This window comes from Eucalyptus grandis, chromosome 6 (assembly GCF_016545825.1).
Source record: "Eucalyptus grandis isolate ANBG69807.140 chromosome 6, ASM1654582v1, whole genome shotgun sequence".
In the NCBI taxonomy this organism is placed as follows: Eukaryota; Viridiplantae; Streptophyta; class Magnoliopsida; order Myrtales; family Myrtaceae; genus Eucalyptus; species Eucalyptus grandis.
The window spans coordinates 19,614,114-19,633,934 of record NC_052617.1 but is presented as its reverse complement, the minus strand read 5'-3'; the positions used below and the strand labels follow the sequence as shown (position 1 = coordinate 19,633,934).

The window sequence follows — 19,821 nt, the reverse complement described above, 5'->3', positions numbered from 1 at the left end:
TGCCCTCTAGAAGCCGTGATTACAAGAGACAAAGATTTCGGTCTTGTAAGAAAGGAGATTGACGCCAATTAGGGGGGAAAAGTGAAGAAGCAACATTGGCTCTTGATCTTGGATGATCATCTTAGCAAATGAAGGGTTATGATCTCTTCTTGCTCTTTAAGTTTGGAGTCATGATGAGGTGAAGGATAACAATGCATTAGACATTAAATGTGAAGATAAAGTTCTTCTCAAAGTTCTTCATTTTTCCTCATTTTTTCTCTCTCCATCTCTCACCACTGAACCCCTATACAAATTTCTCTCTCTCTCGGCTTATCTTTCTCTCCCTTCTCTTTCTCTCTTGGTTTGTTGTCCCTCCACCATTGCCACCCTACGTCACCATGCCCCGTCGCCTTGCTGTTCGCAGTGAGCCGCGAGCCGCTAGCCGCCGCCTCCTTGCCATACACCTCATGCCGTCCCTATCGTCCACTGTTATGAGTCACTGTGCCGTTGTCGTCGCCGCCACTGCCTGTCATCAAAGATTAGAAGCCGGTAACCCTTATTTAAGGTGGTAGTTACGTTTAGGATTAGGGTTAAATTAAAGTTAAAGATAGTTAGATTAGGAGATAAGTAGATTAGGATGATAAGCTATCATAGATAGTGATAAGTGCTAGTGATAAGCTATCATGGATGGTGATAAATACTAGTGATAAACTATCATAATAAATGACAAGTGTAAGTGATAAGCTATCATGATAAGTGAAAAGTGCATGTGATAAGCTATAATGGATGGTGATAAGTTATTATGAATTGTGATGATAAGTTATCATGATAAGTGATAAGTGCAAGTAATAAACTTTCATGATAAGTGATAAGTGTCAATGATAAATTATTATGAATAGTGAATAGTGAATGTGATAACTTATCAAAAAGGTGGTAAGTGCTTATTATATTTTAAATTTTAAATGTGATTAATGCATTTTATATTGTAATTTTAAATGGGATAAATACTTATTAGATCCCAATTTTCAGAATAATAAGTGCTTATGAAATTCTCATTTTAAAAATGATAAGAACTCTTGAAATTCTATTTTCATAAATGATAAGTTTTATGGAATATTATTTTGAAAGATGACGTGCTAAGTTGATAAATGAACTCATCGTGTGATATTATATTTATGAAGTTATTGCATGATTATTTTGGTGGATGAATAATCAAAGAATGATCACATAGAATTATTTCATGGCATTTTTGTATGTAAATATTGCTAGTGTATAATATGTGAGCCATAAATACTCTTACATTAGTTAATGAGAAAGATAAAACTTGGCTTGAGTGGTTGATGTGCTTGTGTGATCACATAATGGTTCCGTACTCATATATTTACGAGGGACATACCTGATAGATTTCGAATGCTCCCGTGTTAATAAAATACTGTTCACGGATGGATTTCGGAATAAAGCTCCATGATTGAAATGCCATCGTCAAGTAAGATCGAAACAATGTTATGTCTGATGGGTGAGACAATGCCTAGTTACGCCGGAAAACCACCGCCGCAAGTGTTGATCGTAGTTGAGAGCGGTCGTAATAATCTAAAACTATAGTCTTGAGAATAGCATGGTAGTATGAGATGCCATGCGATTCAAGATGCCAACATGTGCAGAATGCATGAGCGTTAAATGCATATTATGAGAGTGATGTTATGGCTTGCACATGTATGGCATGGATTATATGAGTTGCATGAGACACGTGCGTGAATTAAATGTCATTTTAGTAACTTGTGTAGCACGTGCATGCTTGATTAACCCTGCCTATTAAATTGATGAGTATGTGGATTTATATGCCCTTGTTTAAGACTCGAGAAATTTAGGTTGAGGTTAGACCCCTTCATGTTGTAGTTAAGGCAAAGCTTAGGTTTTGTTATCGATCTACTATCAACAATTAAGCTGTATATGTAGGGCATCTCTAGAACAAAATACAGATTTAGAGAGTTCACTTACTAAGTATATTTCACTTGTTATTGTTTAAACTTTTTAGACCCTAACCAGCACTAGCCCATTCCGCCATGTGCATTTTAGAGTGCTCGTAGATCATGACTCCTAGGTAATCCCTTTTCCAATAGAGGAGTTAGGCTAACCCAACCCCTTTTAATGGACCTAAAGGAATTTGCATCGTCGTTGTGTATATATGAAGCTTCCAAAGTGTTCAACTAATGTGTAAATGCCAATATATAAAAAGTGTTTGTTATTGTGTTCCATACCATCCCTATTGATATGAATGATTAGGTGGTGCTAATTTTGCTTCCGCTTCGCTTATGTATAATCGATAAATAAAATGAACGGATCAATGATGCCTTTTGAGATGTCACAATTAAATGACTAAAAGAATGAGGGTCGTCACGCGTCCAAGGGTTGGGCCGTGACAACTTCTAAATTCGTTCCCGCTCGTATAATGGCCGTTGGGGGCGAAGTACGATAGATTTGATCGAACATATGCACGTGAGCATGCATATAAAAGAAAACCAATAAGAATGGATTTGATAGTGATATTAGCAACAAAAATAAAAATTGGTAAGTTATTGTGTTAAAAATTGTCTATATAACTTTTTTATATTCTACTTGGCAATTTATCATTAAATTTTTTTTATTTCTTTTTTCTGTTTCTAAACACTTTTTCTGTTTTTTTTGTTCCAAAAAGCGAATCAAAATGAAATAACTAGATTTTTTCCATTTTCTTCTCTCTTTTTTTTTTTTTTTTTTTTTTTTTTCTTTGGCTAACCTCGGCCGGGGCCCGGCCGGCCGTCAAGGGCCCGAGGGCCGACGACCTCGTCGGAGCATCGCGCCTCGGCGAAGCTAGGCCTCGCGAACTGGCGAGCTCGAGCTCGCCAACCAAGGGAAATTTCAAATAAGAAAATAAAAATAAAATAGAAAAATAAAATAAAAATATTAAAAATAAAAGAAATAAAAAATTATACAAATTTACCAAAGGCGTTTTGTTCATTTTTTTATTTCTGGAATAAGTTTTTTTTTTGTTCTATAAAACTAATTTCTATGGATGTAAAATCTAACAATAACAAACAAAAATATATTGCCTTTAATATGTCCAGGATATTTGTAGCAAATAGAAACTAAACATGCGAAATTTTTAATTATAGTAACTAGATCCTTTATAGAAAAAAAAAAAACTCAAAGAATGAAAGTTAATAAATTTGGGGCTATCACTCAAATTGCAATTGAAAAGTTGATGACAATTGTATCTTTTTTTATTTATTTATAAAAATTAGATGGATTTAGTTATATAAGGGCAGAAGGCGCCGCCCTAATCATAATTGATATAATTAAATAACAACGTCTGTATTAATAACTAGTGAATTGTCACGTATTTATCATTTGTAATTACTTGAATATTCGTAAGGCAAAGATATTGCTTCTTCTTCCTCCCCGGGTTTAGGGTTTTAGCGGCGGCACAAACAGAGACAGAGCCAGACAGAGGCAGAGGCAGAGGCAGAGACAAGAGAGAGATGCTGTACATCATAGGCCTGGGACTGGGCGACGAGAAGGACGTCACCATCAAAGGCCTCGAGGCCATCCGAAGATGCGACAAGGTCTACATGGAGGCCTACACTTCCCTCCTCTCCTTCGGTCTCTCCTCCCACGGCCTCTCCAATCTGGTAACCCCTTCCAAACCCTCCCTTCCCCTCCCTCTTTCCGCTCCGGATTTCGGCTGCTGCGCCTTATTATGTCCCCGGGTGACGAACCCTCGATCGGGTGTGTGCTCAGGAGAAGCTGTACGGGAAGCCAATCACCGTTGCGGACAGGGAGATGGTGGAGGAAAAGGCCGACGGGATATTGGCGGAGGCTCGTTCCGGCGACGTGGCTTTTCTTGTCGTCGGCGATCCTTTTGGGTACGGAGATTCTGGGTTCCGGCTGTTTTCGGTTTTCGCCCCTGCCCTTGTTCGAAAATTCGAATCTGGTTATTCTATTCAGTTTTGTGGATTACACCTGGCTTGGTTATTTACGTTTTGATGTTACCTTAGCTTGCTTTCTTCCGAATTGTAGATGGCGGCGGTGAAGAGTTAAACTTTTGTTGCTTGAGTCGAGTTTTAAGTACTAATCACCACTATTTTGTGTCATTGGATATTTATCTGCCGTAGGTAACTGAGCGTCAATTGAGTGTTTTTTTTTCTTGTATCAACAGTGATTAGAGTAACTGCTTCGACGTAATTATACCAGGCTGTATGCATTAGTATGAGAGTAAGTGCTCAAATTGATGTTCTTCTCCACTTTATATCTCTTGGGAATTATAGCGAATTGCTTTTCTATCATGGGTCACATTAACGATTGCCCTAAGGATACTTGTGAAAAGTACTTAATAAAAAAATAAAAATAAATAATTTCTAATTTCAAAGCATTGGTTAACACATGTCATGGGAGATGTCAGTGCATCAACAACCCAGAACTTTTCATAATCGGTCCTTTAATAAGTCCCTGAGAGCACTTTTTGACGAATTCTTCCTTCGTTATTAATAATGAATGTGTTTTAAGCTGAAATGTCGAGTTCTTGTGCTTGATGGGGACTTAATTGACAGACATAGTGTGATCGTATTTGCAACCTCTGTAAGCTAATTCCATACTAATGTTTCATAGCAATCAATGGGACACTCACCTCTTATTTATGTGTTACTTAAACTACAGGGCTACGACGCACACTGATCTTGTTGTTCGAGCAAAGACGTTGGGGATAGATGTCAAGGTTGTTCACAATGCTTCGGTGATGAATGCCGTGGGAGTATGTGGTTTGCAACTTTATCGCTATGGAGAAACAGTTTCACTGCCATTCTTTACTGAAACATGGAAACCTGATAGCTTTTATGAAAAGATTCAAAAGAATCGTATGCTTGGTTTGCATACACTCTGCTTGTTAGGTGAGACCATAATTCCGCAGGTTAAAAGTTTGCAAACTGGTTGTCTTAGACCTCTCCAATTCTGTTTTGTTCAAATGCCATAGTAATGATCGTCCCTATTATCTTTTATCGCTGTAATTCAGTTTTCACTGATTGATACACTCAGTGATGTCTAGTTTCTTATTGGCTCAGACATACGTGTGAAGGAGCCATCTCTGGAATCTTTGTGCAGGTAGTAGGCAAATTGACTTAGCACATTTTTAATTGTTATCATTATTCTGTAAATTGACTGTTCTAAAGATGGATTGTGTGCCCCTTCTTTTTCTGTCAGAGGAAAAAAGGTATATGAACCACCCAGATATATGACGATAAACACGGCAATTGAACAACTCTTGGAGGTTGAGAGCCTGCAAGGGCAAGATGGTAAGTCTTGAAGTTCTTTTCTTCCTCCGGTTGTATACACAATTTTTGTAAGTAAGCCTATTCTTCTCTTTAGTCTGGTTGATATATGTTAGGACTTTTTGCAACTAATTCTCAGCATGCATAATTGGACTAGATTCACTTGTTCAGTCAGTCAAATGCCAAGCACATTCCATTTCACAAAATCGTGTTAATACCTTTGTACCATTTCCTATTGCTTATTCAGAAATCAAATTTTCTGATATTCTTGCAGAAATAATTTACTAAATTAGTTGTAACACTGTCAATGGAATATTAGTTTAAAACATGAAGATGATTCATTCGGTTATGCTATCAGTAGAGTGAACAAGCACTGAACTTTGAACATGGCAAGAAACACATAACATGTGTTCCTAGATTGTGTTTTGGGGATCAATATACTTTAGATTGAGCTAGTTGTTTATTTTCCTTATAGAAGATTTGCTCTGCGAAAAGTATGTAAACTATGTTACAGGCTTCTGGGTTAGCTTACAAAGTAGATTGAGCTGTTAGTTAGTTTGTTTCCCACATAGATTTACTTTGATTATGCTTGCCCACTTCCGTGGTAGTTTATTTTGGACACTGTAGTTCATATTGGACAAAAGTAGGGAAAGAGATTTGAATGGGGATAAAGCTGAGAGAAACTTATAGTGCGACTTTTCTGTTAAATTAAATCAGACTACACTTGTATCATACCAAAAAGAAAATGAAGAGAACTTACAATGTACTACCTTTTATAACTTTAGGTGGATTTAAATTCTGCTAAATGTGAGACTACTGGCTAAGGCCAAAATATGAAATAATATATGATCCATTCGTTCACTGGAAAATATGACATTTCCAGAAAATGTTTTTCAAGAAGGCATTCTAGAAAATATTTTCCGGTGTTTGGCTGAAATATGAAACTGAACTGGAAAATTTTTTCCGTTGTTTGAAAAGAAAAAACTTGCTTCTCTTTTCCTAAAGAGATATGCACTATTAGGGTGATATAAGCGCTACACATGCTATATCATCATATTTCAAATAAAGTGTTGTTGAAATAAGTTTTCTTAACATAAATACATTTAGAAGATAAACAATTTGTTTTTTTTTTTTTAATATGGTTTTTTATCGGCATTTCTTTTTCCTTATGGCCAAAATAAGTATCCTACTTGAAAAGAGAAATTAGGTTACTTGTTATATGTTGAGTAATAGAAGCTTAACTGATTTTTGTTCCCCTATATGATAGATGCTAACTATTTAAGGACAATTTTCTTTTATTTGATGTTGCAAGATCTTTTTTTTTTTTTTCCCCTTTCTTTGCATGTTATGAGTAAGAATCAAAAGTATGTAATTGTAAGTCCAATATATGGAATTATGTTACTAAATCTCAAGTATTATATATTATGAATGCATGACATTGTTTGAATGATCAATTTGTGAAAAAAGTGATCCATAGATCAATTATAGTTGATAAATAAAGTCCTACTATAACTTCTGACACATGAAGATGACACATATTAGAATTGATGGGACAACTTCTCCACTTCAAAAAAAAGTCCTGTAATTCTAGTAATAATAAAATAAAGAGAAAGAACACATATAAGTCCTTTGGCAACGAAGCTAAATAAATTTTTTTAATGATTATGTTCTCCTTTGTTTAGGAATTTCTCAGCCTATGCCTTTGGAGATTCACACTCTTCACAATGAATTCCTTTCCCATTTTCTCACTCTCCACTAAATAGTTAAAGACTGACTAATCAAGGATAACTTCATCAAATCCATAAATTTTCATCACTTCATAGTAGAGTTTAAAGTAATCAATCCTATCTTGACCCAACGACTTAGGCCCTGTTTGTTTAAATCTGTTTCTGTTCTCCGGAACACAAATTTTTGTTCTTTTGTTCCGAGGAACAAAAAAAGAATAGAAACGCCTTTGTTTACACTTTTGTTCCTGCGAACAAAAAATCTATTTTTTTGTTCTCGAGAACAAATTTGGAACAGAAATAAAAAATAATAAAAACTTGTTTCTTGTTCTTGAGAACGCTTTTTGAAGAAACAAAAGAACAAAACCATAAAACTTGTTTCTTTTTTTTTCTTTTTTTTCTTTTTTTTTCTTTGGCCGGTCGTTGGCCTTGGCCATGGCCAACGACCAGCCGTCGAGGGCCGGCGACCTCGCCGAGTGTTGCCGGCCCGGTGAGGCCGAGCGTCACCAGCCCGGCAAGGCCGAGCGTCGCGCCCGACGACCGGCCAAAAGGAAGAAAGAAAAAAAAAAAAAAATATTTAAAAATTAAAAGAAATAAAAAATCACACAAGTTTACCAAACGTGTTTCTGTTTTTTTTTTTTTTTTAATTCCAAGAACATAAATTTTGTGTAGTTATCAAACGCGTTTTTCTAGTCAAAAATTGTTCCCGGATCTCGTGAACAATTTTTGAACAGAAACGTTACCAAACGCAGCTTTAATCGCCCGTGCCATTTTTTCAAGTTTTTTTTTTCAAGTGTTACATAGTTATAACCTTGTTGGTACATCTTCATCTTTTATGAGACCTATTTTCAAAAGGCATAGTAGTTGATGATGTTTTTGATTCCTTCATTAGCTCATCAAAGTCTTTGCTTAAATTAATGGGTGTCATAACTTGTTGCATATTGATATCTCCAAGCTGCTTAGCAAAGCTTTTGGTGGACATATTTTTGTTAATTATTAAATCCATCTCATCATACATATCAATTATCTTTGCCCAAATTATCTCATTTGACTTTTTATAGATTATCTGCATTGACTGGTCGATCATTCTCATGAGAAGTATTTGAACAAGATAATATGTATAATGAGATGGTTCTAGTTGTTGAAAAAGATTTGTCCACCAAAAGTTTTGCTAAGCAGCTTGGAGATACTAATGCACAAGAAGTTACAAAAGTTACTCCTTAGCTATTGATTTAGGTGACGCCTTTGATGAGCTGATTAAGGGAACAAAGACATTCTCATTCATTATGCCCTATTAAATGAAATCTCACAGAAGACGAAAATGTACCAACAATGGTAGTAGTAAGTATGAAATAGTTTTAGAAAATTTGGAGAGACGGCATCAGCAATTTAGTTGATGGGTCAAGATAAGATTGACTACTTTGCACTGAAGTGATGGAAGTTGATTGATTTAATGAAGTTATCCTTGATTGGTTTTTGACTTTTAAACTGGGAAGTTGTTTTCCTTATTTTTAAAGTTAGTTTCCAGTTGACTGAAGTCATTTTCCTTTGACTACCTTATTTTCATGCACCAAACAATGGAAAAACATTTTTTCTGGTAAAATATTTCCCTCCAAACAGACAGCCATAGTTCCCTTCTTTCTCAAGTTTTTGGAATTTGGTGCTTTCAATCTTATCTGTTGTATCTTGTGTTCCCTTGCAGTTTATAATGAGGATACCCATTGTGTGGGGCTTGCGCGGTTAGGAAGTGAGGATCAGATGATAGTAGCAGGATCCATGAGACAACTACGCACAGTCGACTTTGGAGCACCTCTTCATTGCCTTGTCATTGTTGGAAGCATGCATCCTTTGGAAGAAGAGATGCTGGAGTTTTACAAACTCGGGAAGACCTCAGAAGCCTAAAGAAAATGGGCAGCACATTAGCATCTCTCATGTCAATGTGATGCTGTTTGGATATTCTGGTCATTAACAGCAGATTAATGAGTTTGTTCCTAGTGGAACCAGTGCGATCCTGCGTACCGGGAAGCAATTGAAGCAGTCGACGTCGTAGCCTCTTGTAACTCCCCAAGGTCACCGAGGGACAAGCGAAACCTGTTATATCCTGGAAGAATACCCTGGAATTCCTGCATGAGCTCTATTCGGTTTGGTGGCGCGGAAGTGCTTTTGCCCATTTCCAAACGGGTCTCTTTAATTTGTTACGGAATTGAATTATTGGAGATGAGTCCATCAACGAAGGTACTCCTCTTTCGATTTCTTGTGCTTTAAGAAGGTTCCTCATTTTGTTGTACCTTGGATTTGGTTTTGTTTGTTTGTGTTTTGAGAACAATCGGGGGCGGTGCTGACTAGCCCAACACTATAGTGGAAATGTCACTGTCCTGATCGCAGCCCTTCGCCAAAGAGCTGGTGCATGGGGGAGATGTCATTAGCGGTCCCCTAAATTTTTATTATTTTGATAAAGCAGTAGCTGGAACGTCTGGGACTCACGACGGGATGACCAAATACGTGCGAACATAGTACTGTCATATCTTAATCAGTCAGTCCATGAAAGCTCTAGAGCACATCCAGACCGAAAACATAGTCGAGGTGATTCCATGGTCCTGAATACTTCAAACGCATCAATGGACTTGTCAAAATGGGTATAAATTTATTTCTTAACCAATGTTTGATGACCAGTCATATTATATGAATTATTTATATTTAGTCAATAAGTCATAAATGAATTTAGATCGGTGAAACCCAAAATAATATTAATATTAAATGGATTCACAATTTATTTAAATCAACCCTTTTTTATGATTTTTTTTTTTTTTTGCCCTCAATTGATCATTGAGCTTGCTTACTCCCCCCTCCCCACCTTAGTTTGTCTAGATTTTGGTTAAATATAGAAGTTTTATAACATTATAAGTCGAGTTGAATATTAATTGTTTTTTTTATATCGTATTAATTGAAATTTATATCAAAAAATGCCTATCAAAACCAAATTGAACGATTTTTTTAGCCGGTCAGACCCACCAATATGACAGGTCCACCACTTTCAATGCAAACTAGTGTTACTCCACTAATCCAAAATATCGCGCCCCCATCATAACACCCCTTAATCAAGCATTAAACCTTAACCGCTCCTTAAGGCAAACGACGGGGCATTGCTTCACCCCTACGCCATCGCCATCCCCATCCCCGATCCTGACCGCTCATTCCCTGGAACCATAAAGAGACGAAAAAGAGGAGCCCCACGTGTTCGACCGTCCCCGTCGGTCGTCACCCCATCACCCTCCGTTAGGTTGTCGGTGGCCCAAAATTCAAACACCCCCACTTCCAGGCGGACCCCACAACGTGGACGGCGCTCGACGTCCGTCCCGGGCCGCGCTAATCCCGCCCCAGACGGCAGCAGCAGCCGGGGGGGAGGGCCTTTTCGTCATTTCGCAAAACCGACGCAACGGAAAAAACCGATCCTCTCCCGCCTCGCCTCGCTGGTTTCTCTCCCGGTCGCTGACTCGCTGTCGTCTGTCGGTGCCCCGAAATATAGCCTTCCCCCACCTCGTCCGCCGGTCCGACCCGGTCCAGATCCCGCCTCCCACCGCGGTCGGTTGATCCGTCGCTGTTCGCATTCGCTCCTCCAAAATCTGTCTCTTCCTCCCTCCTCATTCCCACCACCTGCATTTCCCCTCCCGCGAAACAGATCTCGCCATTCTCGTAGGACGATGGGGGCCGAGAAGCGCTCCAGAGGCTGGTGCGGCTGGTTCCTCGTGCTCCTCATCCTCGCGGTGGTGGCGGCCGCCGTCGTCGTCACCGTCAAGAAGAGATCCGGCCACGGCGGCGGCGGCGACGAGGCTGCCCCCGTCCCCGGGCCGCCCGGCGCCGTCCAGAAGAAGTACGCCGACGCTCTCAAGCTCGCCACGCAGTTCTTCGACATCCAGAAATGTAATGCCGACGACGGACTCCTCTCTCTCTCTCTCTCTCTCTCTCTCTCTCTCTCCGTCTCGTTCTGCATTCCCCGCGCAATGCCGTGTCTCGGCGCTTGAATTTTTGCTCGGGCGTGATCGGTCGCTGTTCCTCCGTCGAATCCGGAATGGCGTGATTGACCTTTAGTTGGTGGATAGTAATGCGTTTGTCCTTTGCGTAAATTTCACTCTTTTTAGCATGCGATGTCGTTTTGCGCTCCGATTCGGAGCGTTGTGCGATCACATCGTGGATCGCTTTGTTCTAGAACTGACTCGTCCCATCTAGTGCCGTTACAATCTGTGTCTGGCCGGTGAATTCATGTCTCAGTTCTGTAATGCTGGCTTTGATGCGTCGAAAGAAAGGCCTGGCTTTGCATTTTGTTCTGCAATTTGATGATGCTTTACTGATTTTGGACGTAAATCTTTGTGGGTTGTGCTGCTCTGTTCTGTCTATGTAGCTGGTAAACTGGAAGATAACCCCATATCGTGGAGAGGCAATTCGGCTCTTAAAGATGGGAGCGACGCTGACATAGATCTTTCCAAAGGAATGTTCGATGCGGGCGATCATATGAAGTTTGGCTTCCCGTTGGCTTTTACCGCCACAGTGTTGTCATGGGCGATTCTTGAATACGGAGATCAGATGAATGCTGTGAATCAGCTGGAAACCGCCAGGGGCTCGCTCAAGTGGATTACGGACTACCTTATCAATGCTCATGCTTCGGACAATGTGCTATACATTCAGGTAGTTGTCTCTAATAGTTCCGCCTCTACAGCTTAGCGTTGTCTTTCTCTGTGATTCTATGATATGACTTTCTGATTTTGTCCTCACTTCACCATCACGGGTCTGTATTAGCAGCAACACTTCTGTTCTTTTTCCCTCAAACATCATTAGCTTCCCTTTCATCTCTCACGGAAGGAAAGTATTTGATCCTAATTACCGAATATGCATCATTTATGTTTGCAAAAAGATGGCTCTAAAAACTAGAGGTGTGTTTCAAATTTTTTCCCAGGTCGGTGATCCTGATTTAGACCACAAATGTTGGGAAAGGCCTGAAGCTATGACTGAGAAAAGGCCTCTCACTCAGGTGAACACCTCTACTCCGGGAACAGAGGTTGCAGCTGAAACTGCTGCAGCTATGGCTTCAGCATCTCTTGTTTTCAAAACAGTCGACTCCACGTATTCAAGCACGCTCTTAAAGCATGCTGAACAATTGTTCACTTTTGCTGATAAATATCGAGCTTCATACAGTCTCAGCATCCCAGAAGTGCAGACATACTATAATTCGACTGGCTACGGAGATGAGCTCTTATGGGCTGCTAGCTGGCTTTATCATGCAACTGGGGATCAGTCACACCTGGAATATGTTGTGCAAAATGGAAATAAATATGCAAACTTTGGAAGTCCAACTTGGTTTTGTTGGGATAATAAGCTTGCTGGAACCCAGGTAACTTTCTGATTCTCTTCAATCAGCAAATCAGTTATATATCTTGGCTCACTATCTAGGTTTTATTTTTTGTCACTTTCAAGAAAATTAGAGTACAACCTTTGACACTTCCATATGTCTGTTGTCCTTGTAAAATCAAATTACTAAAGCTATTCAACTGAATGCGCACACATTATGAACTTAATGCAAAACTTATTGTGCATGCATTATGAACTTAACCCTAAAGTTATGTGACAATCTCTTTGTATAGAGCTGGAACGAATGATCAGTGATGTAGAGCCTAGACTTACTAAACTGTAGCAACCTCTTTGTTTAGATAACTCATCAACCGTGAATTTTCAGCCATCCACCATGTAGGCACATACAGTATACACCAGCAAAACTACTCTTACAGCTACTTTAAAAAGACACTTTTGCTAAGAGATATATAATGCACTTCGACATGAATCGTGACTTGCAAAATCAAAGGGGGCTGCAGTCCTGCTTGACTCCTTCAAATTCTTTGCCTTGTTGCAGGTTCTGTTGTCCAGATTGAGCTTTTTTGGTGCTAATGATCTGTCAAGTTCCATAAAGAGTGGCCTTCAGAGCTACAGAAAAACAGCAGAGGCTGTTATGTGCGGTCTCTTTCCAAAATCGCCAACAGCTACAACCAGCAGGACAGATAGTAATATGCTGCACTTGTGCTCCTCTGCTGCTTAGATGCAATCATCTCATGCCACTAATTTTCCTTTTCCAAATCTATTTGAATCTGACAAAAGTTACAGTCATTCAAAAATAAAATCATCTACTGGTCACATGCATTGTTCATCTAAGCCAAGCACTAAGAAAGAAGTAGATTTTCTTATGCCATGCAACTTAGAGTCACATGTTTTGCACTCAGAAGGTGAAATGAGTACTGACCTCATTTTTCAATATAAAAGAGGATAAATATCTGGCACATCCCTTGATTGATAGGTGGCTGATACAGTAACCAAAAAGGGAAAGAGGATTATGGGAAAATAGTTTGGCGATTCTCCTATGTCTTTGAAAAACCTCAATCTAGCTGTTGCCCCTTCCAAACCTTTAAAGTGAAAACTTACACCACTGTGTGTACTCGGGCTCCATCCTTAGAATTGCTTCATCTTACTTCAGAAGGAATAAAATCAGCACTACTTTTAATGTGAACCATGTGGTCCTGTTTTTTAATGATTTTGGTCGTTGCAGGTGGTCTTATATGGGTCAGTGAATGGAACTCTTTGCAACACCCTGTCGCTTCTGCATTCTTAGCAACTATATACAGTGATTACATGCTCACATCCCGAACTGCAAAAATCTCATGCAGTGGACAAACCTATAGGCCTTCAGATCTTCGGAAATTTGCCCAATCTCAGGTAATTGGATTGCTGATCTAGAATCTGAACACATTGATATGAACACCCCTTCAGCCCATGTTGATTTATGCCCTCTAACCACGTAAATTCTGGACGTTGTCCAGGCTGATTATGTCTTAGGTGACAATCCCATCAAAATGAGCTATCTGGTGGGTTACGGTGACAATTACCCGCAATATGTGCACCACAGGGGAGCTTCTATCCCTGTTAATGCCAAAACGGGCTGCACTGATGGTTTCAAGTGGCTGAACTCGACCGACCCTAATCCCAATGTGGCCACAGGAGCACTTGTCGGTGGGCCTTTCCTCAATGAGACGTACATCGATTCCAGGAACAATTCCATGCAAACGGAACCAAGCACTTACAACAGTGCTCTTATTGTGGGCTTGCTCTCAGGTCTGGTCACCACATCATCAGTTGTCCAATCCTTCACCTAAGGAGCTTGAGTAAATAACTAATGAAAATCTTGTATTATATGTAGCCTTACGGGGTAACCTATTTTTTAGCAAGTCTAGTACTGTTAGTTGTTTCTTGTTACTTGGTTTACCTCGCCATAGGTTCTTGGCTCAACTACGGTGAGCAGTTATCTGCGTTGTTTGTAATCATATTCAAATATAATGCCACGAGCTTTATCAGCAGAGTCTGGCCAAAAGGAAAGAAAGAAAAAAAGCCAGCAGAGAAATATACTCTGCCTATGTTGTGGACTTTGTCGCAGCAGTGACAAAGCAAACGTGATTATTCTGCATTCAACTGCTGGTACGTAGCCAACTTTCTTCTGCAAAAACTGGAAATTCAGTGATATTCTCATATGCTGTAGCGAGTATGCTTAGACACCTTGCACGTTGTTTTATTTAAGTTTTGGTCTTCCGTAACTATTTACTCCAGATATTGTGAATGAAAATTCATTTTTCTTTTCTGTAGTTTCATAGCATCATTTAAATTATTTGAGAGCTGGAGCTCTTTGTTCTTTTAATCTTGCTATGATTAATGGGGGGCAACACATGCTATAATGCAGTTCAATCATGTTGCGACCATCTGCACATATTGAATTTGCGGCATCTTTGTAAGATTTTATTTCAGATGACTGATTATAGCACCAGATCCCTTTCGAGTTAACAGAGCTAATGAGTATGAGTCTAAAGCTATTCTTTGACTTTCCACTTGTTGAATGAAGACGTTGGAAGTTTCTTTATCCAGGTTTTTAAGCAACGAAGTCGAAACTTTCAGTGTATTTCAGTTCTCAGGCGAATTTGAGCACATTGTCCAAAATTTGCGGTTCGAGTACATCATTTCATTTTTACATCATGCCTGATGCATCAAAACACTTCTACAATCTTATAGGTTATCATTTCATTTTTACATTATGCATGATGCATCAAAACACTTCTACAATCTTGTAGGTTAAGCATGATATCCGAAAGGGAGAGTGAATATTGCATGGACATAGCACATGAAGAGAGCAACTAATGAAAATGAAGCGCGTGTCAATATGAGAATGTTATGTCGGTTACCATATTATCTGTGGGATACTGCTGTAGCACAGACGACTCCAGAGAGAGGAAGTATGTAATCCCAGCTACTGCCGACAGAAAGCGTGAACCTAGGACACTATGTTGTGAGGTCCGTCGAACGCTACAGCTAGATGGAATTGATAAGGGTTGAACCGAGCGATTTCTCTTCCTTTTTTAGCACAAACTAGTCGGTGATGCCGGTCACGAGATCAAGTTAATGCTTATCTATAGATGGCAACGACCCTCAAAGAGTGGTCGAGCAGTGTCGATGAGCATTGACAATTCACATGGACGTTCTTTTGTTCCCCTCAATTACATCAATTCTCTCATATATTCGGAGCATATAAGTTCACTCCATCTCATTTGTCAAATCACGTGGTCACACATAGGCAGGAAGAACACCATTCGGTGTCTAAAACCAATTGGGCTCAAGTACTTTGGATGTGTATAAAATATTCTCTTCCATCACTTGGGCCATCTTCTTAATCTCATGACACCTGTCACTACCACTACAATATTTCAGTGCGCGGTTCCCTCCACAACCAAAACAAGAAGTACAATGTCCTGGGGATGCTTATCTCTTTGGCAACAGCAAGTACCCCTAATCTTGAGTGAAAGAGAGAGGGGTCACAAAAAGTTCCCACACATTAGTGGCATTTGGGTATACTGCTCATGGTACGGTCAAAAGGCACAGACGTGTTCTTGTAGCCTGGTAGGCTCCAATAATGCAAATGGAAAAGTTCAATCTGGTCCTTTTCTTCTATTTTTTTTTAAGTTCCCATAAGCCTAGCTGACTCAAATCCGTCCAATGTATTGTGCCATAACCCTAGTAAGTTCATCCCCCCTCTGATGAATTGAAAGAGATTCCTGGTAATGAAGAGACATGTAGTGGACACTGCAAGGTCCCTTTTTCGGCCTTCTCCTGGTCTACTTTTTAGCTCCAGTCACGACTTGTTTAACTTTATTAGCATGGAACTACAAATTGGGATAGGATAGGATTTCATTTTGATTCCAATCGTTCGGCCTTATTGATTATGGAAAAGGTGCATTAACCCTGCTGCTCGGAGACCCGATAGACCTCCATGTTCTCTCGAGTCACCCACATGTGAACTTATGGACCATGCAATGGCACATATCTGCGTGTGCATTGAAACACCATACAACTAGTGCACACAAGGTCTGTTCTTCTTGCTCTTCTTGGTTGCCTGATTTCTCTGTTTTCTTTTGTGACAACGCGATATTCAGGTTCGACGTCAATACTTATGAAGATGCATTTTGCCATTTGAAATCAAGTACTAATCCAGCTTATAGTAAGATAGGGATTTTCCTACAGATAAGCACCAAATGAACACTAGAAATAAGAAAGGACAGAGTACAAAACAAGAATGGATCTACATCCCCAATGAGCTCGCATGCCCTTGATTTATATATTGATTTTTGCCATTCTTGAACCAAAGGTGCTTAGCTGTTGTATCTACCGCTGGAAGAAAATTTACCAAGATCTCCCTGCTTTCTCTACCATATCCACTAATATATATGTTTCTGGAATTCGTCAGATTTGGGTCAACGAACAATATCGGACTTGGTGCAATAGTATCCCGCTTGTTGCTCCTTCTCCCAGCATTGTTTAGAGGCCACTCCCGAATGCTCGGGTACGTACTCCTGCAAATAATCAATCGAATCGAATCGAATCAAAATCAAAAGCAAATAATATTGAAAGTAAATAATCTTGGGTTACTAGATCTAATCTCCCTATCGAATACTTCACGTTGACTTGGCGTTTACATCTTAACCTCACAAGGGAACAACTCGCGGGTCCCGTTACATCGACGAGGTGCTATTCGGTTTCATCGATCATGTTCGCTAGGTTCTTAAACAGCGAGTGCACCTTGAAGATCAGGTGGATCCGAGATCGGACTCATCATTCGCCGAGAAAGATGGTTCGAAGAAGTTTATCGTAAAAAAGAAGAGATTAAGAAGAAACTTTTTGCTGGCGAGTATGCAGACGTACTTCAAGCTTAGACATGAGTTCATGAGGAGTCGGGGCAGAGACGATAATATGGCGAGCCGAAGGAGAAACGAAGCCTTCATCCACAGCCTTGTCTAAAAATGACAGCAGCGAGTTGTAGTACCCTTCCACATTCAACAATCCCACCTGCATTTTCATCCAAACTATTGTTATTATTTTCTTTTTGGTCTCTCAAGGGTAATCGAGAAATTCTACTGTCCAGCCTTCTTCCTCCTTACCGGCTTATCATGAATGCCCAGCTGAGCCCATGTGATGACCTCCAGGAGCTCCTCCAAAGTGCCATATCCACCTGCATCATGATACGGTCTCTGCTCAGATTCGCTTTATACCATCATCTGTTCTCGAAATATATATTTGAAGTGATGAAGAGGTGTGCCTGGCAAGGCGATGAATGCGTCGGCATGGCGCGCCATCTCTGCCTTGCGTTGGTGCATCCCGCACACCGGTCTCACTTCTCCAATCGTCTCTCCTGTTATCTGCATTCAAAAGAAAATCAAGCTGCACTCGTTCACTTAACCGAAGAAATCATGCTGCAGCGACAGTATCGAATGAGGTTCATGTACGATCGATCACCTCCCGTGGCATCAGAGTCCTGGGAATCACTCTGCAAGAAAGAAAGTTAGAAGGGAGCATTAGGCAATAAAATGATGCGTAAATACGTTGTATTTGGACATGAAAACAGAGAGACTTTGCATAGTGGCAGAATGATTACCCCAGCACGTGGCGACCGCCGTCGAAGACGACCTGGGAAACCAGACCCATCAAGCCAATGCTCCCTCCACCGTAAACCAAGTCAATGCACCTCTCCACCTGCAATTTCTTTTAGTGTTAGGAGTGACGTGTCGGATTCAAACCCCGTCTTCCTGCAAACTTCTGCTTAATTATTTCTCTACAGTCTCTTCAATAATTTAATTCTGCCCCCCAGCAGCCTATCGCTATCATGGTCAACTTTTGGCAAGGGCAAGAGCCAATGCCTCGGTGTAAGTAAGCGTCGCATCAATAACACGACCTAAAACCCAGAGAGGATCAATGGCGAAGTAGTTGGCGGGAACGTCGCCGGCGGTCGACAAAACCCGCCCCCGTCGCCGTCGAAACAAGCGCGCGCCACATGAGAACTATAAGTATGTTCCGCACGTGACGAGTCGAGAAGAATTGGATTAACACGCCCTTTCGCGTGTGGACTTTCTAAATGCGGTAGACTGGAGACATGCATCGAGGAGTCGAGAACGGAAGAAGAGAAAAATAAGTCGAGGGAAAAACAGAAACAGAGACAACAACGAAAAGGGGAGGAACAAATAAAGAACTACGGACTCACGAGCTGGTGGCCGAGCTGGATAGCAGCGAGTTGGTAGCTCGGGTTCTTGCCGGGACTGCTTCCGCAGAAGACGCAGACGCGCTTGAACCTCGACGGCTTCGCCCCACCGCCATGTTTGCTCTCACTATTCTCCATTTCCTTTCCTTTCTCCCAAGCTTCAGTTATTACTGTTATTTGCAGAAGAAGAAGAAGAAGAAGAAGAAGAAGAAAGAGAAGAGAGAGAGAGAGAGAGAAGTTGAGAAGCAGAGTGGTGGAGCGCAGAATGTGAGGAAGAAGATGGTGGAATTTGGTGTGTTTTTTGTCTTTAGTTTCTTGCGGAATTTAAATGCCCCCGACACCCATCATCATCTCTCTCTCCCTGGTTGTGTCAGCTGTAATTTCTTTGATTCTTTATTTCACATCGTGTAACACGATGCTATTAATTTTTCCTCTTTCAATTATCAATGAAATTTGCTCCAGTGGTAAACGTGTTGGTGTGACATCACCTTCCTCCTAAATTAGCAAGGACCACAAAGGTACGTCTATTTCGTGGAAAATTTGAGAATTGGAAATGGAGAGCATATTCTCAAAAAGTTAATATAATGGAAAGCCATAAAGTGATATATACGTGATAAATTTACTTCAAATTAATTTTTTTTACCACCAAAAATTTCTAATTGGTACATCTATACAAATTCACCTTCAGTTAGATTTCTTTAAATTTTATCACCGGATTATTGAGTTCGATGACACATGATAATTGATGAATATAACAATTTAGGTTTTTATCATTTGTTTGTCACAAGTATACATGTTTGTAACTTTTTGTGGCACTAATCCAATTTAACGAGAATTAACGAAAAGTAAATTTGTAACAAGTACACCAAATATTTTTTTTTTTTGTGTTTGAGATAAATTTTTTATGAGCATATTAATTTATATCTTTTAAAATTAAAATTGGGATAAATTTATCATGCGTAAATCAATTTGAGATTATTTCGTGATATTAACTTTTTTCCAAAGAAAAACGATTACTTGGATAGCTCACAAAAATGAACGAGTGAAATACTTTTTTATAATATTTTCAATAATGAAAATAATTTTTATTAAATAATCATTTCAACTAACACGAGCGGTAATTTTACTCGAAATTTGAGCTGGAACCTCCGCACATTTTGTTTAGCGTCGAAGCCGAAGACCCTCAACATCACCATTAAAAAAAAAGACT

The 19,821-nt window shown here is 39.9% G+C and overlaps 3 protein-coding genes across 3 annotated transcripts; 2 read left to right on the top strand and 1 right to left on the bottom strand.

Annotated features, from left to right (window-relative positions):
* The first annotated feature begins 3,407 nt into the window (after positions 1 to 3,407).
* On the top strand, positions 3,408 to 9,473 carry LOC104448830 (probable diphthine methyl ester synthase). The gene is made up of 6 exons (XM_010062743.3): positions 3,408 to 3,647; positions 3,757 to 3,881; positions 4,672 to 4,901; positions 5,073 to 5,112; positions 5,212 to 5,303; positions 8,706 to 9,473. Exons 1-6 carry the CDS (start codon positions 3,498 to 3,500, stop codon positions 8,903 to 8,905), a joined length of 837 nt encoding a protein of 278 aa, XP_010061045.2. The 5' UTR covers positions 3,408 to 3,497; the 3' UTR covers positions 8,906 to 9,473.
* Positions 9,474 to 10,512: 1,039 nt separating this feature from the next.
* LOC104448831 (endoglucanase 10) lies at positions 10,513 to 14,568 on the top strand. Its single transcript, XM_010062744.3, has 6 exons — positions 10,513 to 10,924; positions 11,403 to 11,686; positions 11,955 to 12,389; positions 12,906 to 13,053; positions 13,593 to 13,759; positions 13,864 to 14,568. The coding sequence occupies exons 1-6, from the start codon at positions 10,705 to 10,707 to the stop codon at positions 14,194 to 14,196; spliced, it is 1,587 nt and encodes a 528-aa protein (XP_010061046.2). The 5' UTR covers positions 10,513 to 10,704; the 3' UTR covers positions 14,197 to 14,568.
* A 2,026-nt stretch (positions 14,569 to 16,594) lies between these two features.
* LOC104448828 (cytokinin riboside 5'-monophosphate phosphoribohydrolase LOG1) lies at positions 16,595 to 18,890 on the bottom strand. The gene is made up of 7 exons (XM_010062740.3): positions 18,615 to 18,890; positions 18,012 to 18,109; positions 17,873 to 17,903; positions 17,676 to 17,775; positions 17,518 to 17,588; positions 17,282 to 17,425; positions 16,595 to 16,932 (listed from the first exon to the last, which is right to left on the bottom strand). The coding sequence occupies exons 1-7, from the start codon at positions 18,747 to 18,749 to the stop codon at positions 16,834 to 16,836; spliced, it is 678 nt and encodes a 225-aa protein (XP_010061042.1). The 5' UTR covers positions 18,750 to 18,890; the 3' UTR covers positions 16,595 to 16,833.
* Between the last annotated feature and the right edge of the window lie 931 nt (positions 18,891 to 19,821).

Excerpts from the sequence above, each read along its gene's own strand:
- LOC104448830 (XM_010062743.3), top strand. The coding sequence starts at position 3,498 with ATGCTGTACATCATAGGCCTGGGACTGGGCGACGAGAAGGACGTCACC. Across the intron at positions 5,113-5,211 it reads TCTCTGGAATCTTTGTGCAG|AGGAAAAAAGGTATATGAAC; the intron begins GTAGTAGGCAAA and ends TTTTTCTGTCAG. Across the intron at positions 5,304-8,705 it reads GAGCCTGCAAGGGCAAGATG|TTTATAATGAGGATACCCAT; the intron begins GTAAGTCTTGAA and ends GTTCCCTTGCAG.
- LOC104448831 (XM_010062744.3), top strand. The coding sequence starts at position 10,705 with ATGGGGGCCGAGAAGCGCTCCAGAGGCTGGTGCGGCTGGTTCCTCGTG. Across the intron at positions 11,687-11,954 it reads ACAATGTGCTATACATTCAG|GTCGGTGATCCTGATTTAGA; the intron begins GTAGTTGTCTCT and ends ATTTTTTCCCAG. Across the intron at positions 13,054-13,592 it reads TACAACCAGCAGGACAGATA|GTGGTCTTATATGGGTCAGT; the intron begins GTAATATGCTGC and ends TGGTCGTTGCAG.
- LOC104448828 (XM_010062740.3), bottom strand. The coding sequence starts at position 18,749 with ATGGAGAATAGTGAGAGCAAACATGGCGGTGGGGCGAAGCCGTCGAGG. Across the intron at positions 17,904-18,011 it reads GGCGGTCGCCACGTGCTGGG|AGTGATTCCCAGGACTCTGA; the intron begins GTAATCATTCTG and ends TCTTTCTTGCAG. Across the intron at positions 16,933-17,281 it reads AACTCATGTCTAAGCTTGAA|GAGTACGTACCCGAGCATTC; the intron begins GTACGTCTGCAT and ends GATTATTTGCAG.